The following is an 8,534-nucleotide window of genomic DNA, read 5'->3' as shown; positions in this document are numbered from 1 at the left end:
GTATTTTGTAAAATACAGTCAAATTTCAATTATTACACATTATATATATAGAGAGAGATTATTGTTATTTTGAAATAAGTTCTTAAACTTATTTTTCTTAAAACATAGAACACTAAATAAAGAAGTAAAGCAAACAATTATATTTTCTAGTTATGACCTTTCTACTCGGTTGCTACTTGACGTAGGTTGTTAAGCCTTTAAAAATTTTGCATGTGGAGGATATGAAACAAAATAATTTTTTTAGGTTTTATATATACATTTTGAATAAATAAAAAAAATCATAAATTACTACATTAATACCATAGAATTCCACTATAATTTATCACACTTAGTAACTAAATTGTATTTTAGTCTAAAAAATACAAAATTTCGAACAGACTAAATACACACCCTACCTCATTGAAATATTGATTCAAAAGAAAGAAATGGTGCCAAGCCCATTAAAATGGCTGAGGAAGCCTCTAGGGGGACATTCTGAGCTTCCATTTGGTTATTCATGTTATATACAGAAGTATGTGTTTATAAGGGAGCTTTTCCAAAAATGGAAAGAGGTGGGTGAGGTGTCTCTGTATTTGATTTATTATATGAGCAATATCTCAGCAAATAGAAAAGATAAGATGTTCTTATTTTATATTCTAGCTTGTCAATATCGGTAATTTGAGTTTCTAATTCACAAACATCTAATTTGAACCAGTGCTGCATTCAACATACATGACACACAAAAAATCGAAGTTTATCTATTTTTTAATATATGCTTTTAAATTAAGAAATTGAGTAATATATAGTACTAAAGTTTGAATTATAATCTACAGTTTGATATCAAAGTTAGTGACATAAATTCATGAAATAGTAGTTCAATAACATTTTGAATGCAAGTCAACAAACGAGATGACATGGCCTTTCACCCATGACCAGTCTCGAAAGGGTTAGTACATCAACATGTATTACACGTAAAAGGAAGCTATAGAGGTTTTAAGCATCTATAATAGCATTCTGAATCACAACTTATAAGCATAACCTCAAATTTTATAAACTGCAATACATATAGGAGATTAAATTTGTCAAAAATATATGATTCAACTGCTAAAGAAAAACTAAATATGAGAATGATAAAAGAAGTGAGAAAGTAATTACTTTCATTCCTGATAAACAAACCTGTGAAAACGATCATGTGAAAAGCTAATAACTAATACGAATGTAACAGATGAGTCCCAATAGTTATAAATGTCAGTACTCTTGAATGCTCAACTAAAGCATGTGCAGAAACTTTCTGTATGATCAACATACGTTTCTTAAGACTGACAAAGTTTCAAGTCACTTTAAAAACAAAATGTTAAGATTCTCTGATATTAACAAAAAATACATTGTTTTGTACAAAACATACCTATGAATAGCAAGATAAAGTCTCATGAGTTCAGTAAAATCAGGATTATCATAACCAAGCATAGAAGTAAAGTTAGCTGACCAGTCCTTATCCACATCGATGGCACCAATGGCACTACCATCTCTGTACAAGTTTCGGTAGATAGTGGCAGCTATTGGAGGCAGTTTTGCAATCAGATTCATAGCATCTTCATATGCATACTGTTGATTGAAACAAAGATCAAAATTGTTACTTCTAAATATAAGAAAATAATTATCTTTAAATAACCTAAACTTTCTTTATAGTAATTATAATATTTCATACTATCTTTCAGACAAAATATATTCAAACATATTATATATATATATATATATATACACAAACATATTATATTAACTATACTGAAAAGAACTGAAACATGCTAACTTAAAAACTGCTACATAAAATTATTATTGTGTCTAAAACATATGCATACACGAAACAATGAGTTTGCTGGGCTCTCTTTAGTAAATAGTAATTTAAACAATAGTTTTTTATTATTTATTGGCCATTAACACAGTTTTGTACAAAGTATTAACTTCATAGAGTAGTAAATCAAATTTATCATGTTATCTTATTCTAAATACGAGTAACTACTTTCAGTTCAACAAACACTCATAATACTGTTTAATGTCACTTTAACAAGGATGTATTAACATAAAAAGTAAATTTAGAGGCTGAAGTACCACTTTAAAATATAAATATCTCTTTACAGAGTTGAAGAGCTTGTGGGTTAATAAAATCTTATAATTAACTTGGTACCTTAATCTGTAAATTTCCTATTTTTTTACTTATAATATGCACTTAAGCTAATAATGGAAGAAACTACTCTAAGTTTAAGCTTATATTTTTGTAACAATTATAAAATACATGCATTACTTTAAACTAGAGCTTTCTTGCATTATTTACTGGTCATGTACTGCCATCACCAGTAGGATATACAAGATATGCTTCCCTTTCTAAGTGTTCATCATTGTTATTCTGGTTACAAAAATCACGTGCTATCTACAATGCACAAATGTAAAGTATGATAAAAATGAACACTTATAATTTAATACTAAATAAAATTAAAATAGTACTTTAAAACAAAGTAAACTTTCTGTGACTTAGTTACAATATAAAATGTAGGCCTGTAGTAGATTCTATAAATAGTAACAAGAACAACTTATATACAGATTAATAGTACAAGAGCATTTTAAGTGTTATGAGAACTATTAGTTTTAACTTTTTTTCAGTTGAAAAAAGAATGTTTTCTTAAATAAGATAGCAAATTAACAAAACTATTTCTTTAACAGAACAAAACTTAAAACACTGTTTCAATACTTTTACAGAGGCAAAACCATTCTTTTCAGTTTGTTTTGTTTGTTTGTTATGGATTTCGTGCAAAGCTACACGAGGGCTATATGCGCTAGCCGTCCCTAATTTAGGAGTGAAAGACTAGAGGGAAGGCAGCTAGTCATCACCATCCACAGCCAACTCTTGGGCTACTCTTTTACCAACAAATAGTGGGATTGACCGTCACATTATAACGCCCCTACGGCTGCAAGTGTCACAGTATTTACTATTTATCAATATATCCAGGTAATTACAAAAAATTATTTAATCTTAAAACATTAATTCAGCAAGAGACATCAGACATATCAATGAGCTACTACAGGTGTTGCAGAAGTCATTGCTGTATCTTTGTAATGTGTGCATCACTTTAACTCAGTTCTATTGAGCTTTAGGTAGCAACTAATACAATTTAAATTTATTTTGTAAAAAGTAGTAGAAGGAAAAACGTTCACGCAAATATTTGACTAATCAGCCACAAGAATTAAAATACATTCTTATGGGTTAATAGTGTACCAAAACATTAAAGTTTACAGTGGTTTGAAGTTAGCACTCAGAGGAAAGACACAGCTTTTGTGATGGAATATTCCTAAAGTCAAGTAGGAAAAAGTATAATAAAATAAATACATGTGGTCCATGTTAATGTATTTTTCATTACTACTGAAAAACCTTAATGTATAACATTTATATGTACTTGAACACCTGAGCTTTGTGAGAAGCAAATAAGTATGTCAGTTTTCTAACTTTTAATCATTCAGTAATTTCCTTTAATAATTTTGGAGCTTTAAGCCCAAACCAGAGACTGAAAGCAGCTGTATGTATAAGTGGACATCTATATAACTTTTTCAATATTAACTTTCTTTACTGCTTCTTGATTTGCCCATGAAGAAGAATGGTCCACCTTTCATAAACACTTAGGTTATAAGGTTTGGTATTTTCAACCTTCTGTAACATTAAACATTTGGCCATATTTAAATGCATGTCTATGACTTTTTTTCATATATTCAAAAACACTTTATAAACTTTACCTCAGTAATAAGCAAACAAAAACCTCTTAAATAGGAGAAATAAATTTCTAGTTTTAGCATTTCTTTGTATAACCCTATTAACAGAATTCAGTATCTAATAAAAACTTTACCAGTCTCCAATCTAACTATAATTAACCATAAATCTGATGTTTTTTTTTAACCACAAGTTATTTGCTTCAGATGAAAAAGCAGTTATTACTAATAAGGCAATTCCATAATGTACAAGTCAATAAATTATCTATTTTACTGAAACCATGATTAATCTTTCACTTGTTTCCAACATCACCTGTTTTCTGTTTACAATAAGCATATTTACTGATTAGATTACACCATACTTCACGATAAAAAGATGACATAACACATACACTGGTCTCACTCATAAACTTACCTCCCAGTACAAATGTTTGGACACACCTTCAGCATAAGCTTTGGCAAATACGCTTTCTGTATTACAAGCTGCAATGGCTGCACTAAACTGGGACATAGGATGAAGATTTTCAGGGAAGTTATTTAGCATTGTCACTACATGGGGTGGAAGGTCAGCTTTCTCTGCCCAGATCTTAGAGACTGACTTTACCTACAAGAAAAAAATACTCTTTTAATTATTCCTGAAACTTTTATGCATTATGAAGTAAAAGTTACTTATTTATTTTGAGTACAGATACAAAATTCTTAAAAAGAAAATCCATACATTTTTCCATGAAGCAACAAATCTCTGCTCACACATGTGTAAAACTAGTCTGTATACGAACACATCTTAAACACTGTAGTAGATAAAGTATTTCCATACACAACATTAATCAGGCAGGTGGTAGCACTGCCTATGTAGGGATGGCTCAGATTATTCATCAAAATTTATTTAAACATCTCCCCAATAGGTCATCAGAACTTTACAATACTATACAGTGTTTCCTTTTATAACAATATCTATGACTGGATGAATATACGAGTAGTAAGGGGTGGTTATAGTTGGGAGCTGGAAGGGACATCATAGATGGGCTAACAAGCTCCTTTTTGTCCCTTTAAAATTTTATAAAATTATAATTACTGAGTTACAAGTTCTGGCAATGTCTTGATAATATCATAGCAAAAAGTTTGAATTTCTTGTTCTTCGTTCTGTTGCTTTTTTTTTATCATATGATAACTCAAAAATCAAAACAATGGTGTCAACCAATTTCATTAAAGTGACATAGTTTCAAATGGAGTATCCACTTTTATAAGTATTATTAACTTGTATTAATTAAAAAAAATCATAATTCTATTTTAAACGATGTTATCATTAACACTTGAAATTAGCTTTCTTACAGAAATTTGATGTTACTTTAAAAAGCTTAAGTACAGGGTGAAGCCGGAATTAGCAGCCAATAATAGATAAACAATAACTATTACAATTGGAACCTCATTGTATTTATAACTTGTTTATAAATACTACCTGCCTATATCTATTCAAACACTGCATTAAAAAACAAGCAAAGAAGTAAAGAAAAAACTTTCAAAAAAAGAAATAAATGTAGGGATGGCTAATATTAATCCTTCAAAAAACAAGGCAAACAAGATAGTAGAGATGGCATTTGCATCATTCCTACATAATAGCACAGGCAAGAATAAACATATAGCAAAATACTTCAATCACAATTGAGTTTAATTTATCTGTTAGCATTCTACTACACTGTGTGCCTTATGTAGTGGTGATGCAAATGCCATCTCTACTATCTTGTTTGCCTTGTTTTTTGAAGGATTGATATTAGACATCCCTAGATTTACTTCCTTTTTTGAAAAGTTTTTTTCTTTACTTGTATATATATATATTTAAATACATGAAAATAAGTTGCAAATATAACTAAAGATAAATTCCTGTTTTCATATGTTCCAAGAAAAACAAAGTTATACAATAAGAAATGTAAGGTTTGATTTACAATTTGCTTTAACAGTAATGTAATCTATACAAAACTGGCTTTTCATAATAGTATGCACTTTTAACCCATGCAAACAAATAAATTAATGATTATATTATTAATCTCACCTCTTCTACTGAGGGCACTTCACCTGTTAGAAGAAGCCAGAACAACCCTTCAGGGAGAGGTTGGCTTCCACCTGGGGCTTTAGGTAACAATTTCTTTATCTGAGGAATTGTAAAGTCACGGAACTCAATTCCATCTTCGGGATCTAGATTTGACGTTTCAGTTACTAGACCTCGGATTCCTCGCATACCTCCATATATCTTTAAGGTATAAAGAAAGTTTGAAGGTCTTCATAAAAACTATGTTAAAACCATTTTTATATTTCCATTTTTGGTATATATAATTCACACATAAAAATTAAATCTAGAAAATAACGCCACAAGAAAAATTTTAATTCCAGTCAAGTAAAACATTTTAGTGAAAAGTTGGATCTACTCTAGGGTTTGTAACAAATTTTATGAAACCATTCCTTAGTCAGCAGTAATAATGTAGTGCTCAATTTCAGGTAAGGAAATGGAAAACGATTTGTTCATTACTTTGTTTAGGGTGCACTATTGTTTTGTTTTCTTATTAAACCTTAGTTTTTGATTTGGGGATAATACTAAGAATTATTAAACACCAACAAAAGTGTTCCCTATTTTAGAGCTGCCCAGCCCTGATCTGCTCTTCCAGTGTTCTAAAAAATAATATAAAGTAGAAAAACAAAAAGTGCTAAGTCTACTACATGTATAGTAATTTAATATAAAAGAATACTGCATATTTATCATAGCCATTGTTGCACAGAATGTTTCATATATCTGCTAATTGCAATTCTTGCCCAAAAGAACCGTCTAAAATGGAAACAAAAAAATTACAGCCCTGAAAATAACTTCTTCATAATATCAAGTTCAGGATATAAAACAGTATCACCTGGTCAACAGTGATCTCTCCAACTACTTTACTTCCGTACTGTTCTCGAAAACTCTTCACTTGAACATGCTGCTCTTGAATTTTTTCTGCTAGTAAAGATTTTAACTCCTATAATGAAAGATGGAAAGAACTCTTTAATTCTGTGCATGTTAATCATGTACATGTGTGTTCATTTTATATTTTAAGCATGATAAATTAAATTTCAAATTAAATATCTTTTGTTTTCAGTATACTCTTATCTACTTTTTACTTTAAGATTTTATGACACACACACACACACACACACTGCAATTACACAAAAAATTTATGTTACTTGTGCTAAAAAACCAGAATAAATGTTTCCTATATTAAACTAATCTTTACATATAATTCTTAGAATCAAATGATTAACACCAAAACATCTAGTAAACTTAGTTTAGCACTTGGGATTACAAGCACTGTGACAATGTTTTTGAAAAATGCTTGGACAAAACAGAATCATAAATGACTAGCTGAATTTTCTCCTTTTTGTGTTTGTTACACAATATCATAAAAAATTTAAATAAGGAGTAGAGTTGATTGTCAAAAAGGAAGGAATATGTAGAAAACAAACTACAGTTTTAATTACTAAATAATGAATTAATAGTACATATTCCATGTGAGTAATAAGTTTCTCAAATGCTTCAAATTTTCATGGTTTGCACTTACATGTACAGGGGCATCAGCAAAGCTCCTGGAAAACACTGTTACAGCAGGAAGTGTTTTCTGGAAGATGTAGATAGTACAATTACACTTCTTAGTTGTTTTTTTATGCTAATAGCATACAGTATTCTTCTTCAACCTTATCACAAAATATATGTAAGCCAGTAATATCCTTTATCCACTGCTACAATGCAATAACAATACTTGATACACATCTATAAGAATACAGCTTCTCAACATACACTTGGTTAAAATACATAATAAGACACTTGAAAAACTGAAATACAAACAAAATTTGTACATGGCTTCAAAAATTATTGGACAGGTTTGCATCACTAATTGGAAGAAGAAACATTTTTATATCCTAATTACATTATGTATCTATAATATATATATAATAAAATTTGAATTATTTCACCAAGATCTGCATACAAAAGCTTACAATAAATATGGAACTTATTATTTTTTAGTTATCTCAATTTTTTGGACAATTTGAATAAGATAAATGATCAAGCTGTAAGATCTAAAGGTATTACCTTGACTTATGCATATATATATATATATATATATATATATATATACTAGCTAATAATAAACAGCAGGTCTTAGAAGGCTTAAAATACAGAGTAGCCATCTTCACAATTATTAAAGTACTAACATAACGTAGGTAAAACAAGAGATCATTTAGTCCTTCAAGGTATACCCACCCTTTAGAAAAGTCAAGATTTAAACACACCCTTAATTTCAGGAAATAAATGATTCCCCTTTTAAACTCCTGTAGTGTTGGCCTCCACTACCATTCATGGCAACTCAATCCACAAGTCAATTATTCTATTAGAAAAATCAATCTTTCTTAACTGAAGCCTAGCATGTCATTTCCAAATTTTAAAACTTTTGTGTTATTATGTTGAAAACATAACACAAAGAAGTCAGAGATCTTAAAAGAGCTTCAGTAAAATTACTTTTACTCTTTTGTCCTTAAGTGAAAACAAGTTAAAATATCTTAAACTATCACTGTAAAATAACCCTTCAATCCCTAGAATGACCATAATAGCCTTTCTCTTAACCCTTTCCAATAAATCAATATCCTTTCTTAGATAGAGATCAAAACTGTATTCAGTTTTTTAATGAAGTCTGACTAGTGATTTGTATAGAGGTAATTATCTATTTTAAGTTGTAATGAATATTTCTATATATATATATATATATATATATACACAC

At 29.4% G+C, this 8,534-nt stretch overlaps 1 protein-coding gene across 1 annotated transcript in view; it reads right to left on the bottom strand.

Annotated features, from left to right (window-relative positions):
• The window catches only part of LOC106469704 (probable citrate synthase 2, mitochondrial), a 32,857-nt gene that overhangs the window by 20,595 nt on the left and 3,728 nt on the right, over positions 1–8,534 (bottom strand). The window contains exons 2-6 of the mRNA XM_013930216.2: positions 7,320–7,376; positions 6,633–6,740; positions 5,786–5,983; positions 4,151–4,339; positions 1,385–1,584 (exon numbers count right to left, since the gene is read on the bottom strand). Of these exons, the coding sequence (XP_013785670.1) occupies positions 1,385–1,584; positions 4,151–4,339; positions 5,786–5,983; positions 6,633–6,740; positions 7,320–7,376 (752 nt within the window). The remainder of the gene's footprint in view (positions 1–1,384; positions 1,585–4,150; positions 4,340–5,785; positions 5,984–6,632; positions 6,741–7,319; positions 7,377–8,534) is intronic.

The sequence above is a fragment of the Limulus polyphemus genome, unplaced genomic scaffold (genome assembly GCF_000517525.1).
Source record: "Limulus polyphemus unplaced genomic scaffold, Limulus_polyphemus-2.1.2 Scaffold3624, whole genome shotgun sequence".
NCBI lineage: Eukaryota > Metazoa > Arthropoda > Merostomata > Xiphosura > Limulidae > Limulus > Limulus polyphemus.
Note: the sequence above shows the minus strand (reverse complement) of the source record. Positions and strands in the feature narration are given on the sequence as shown.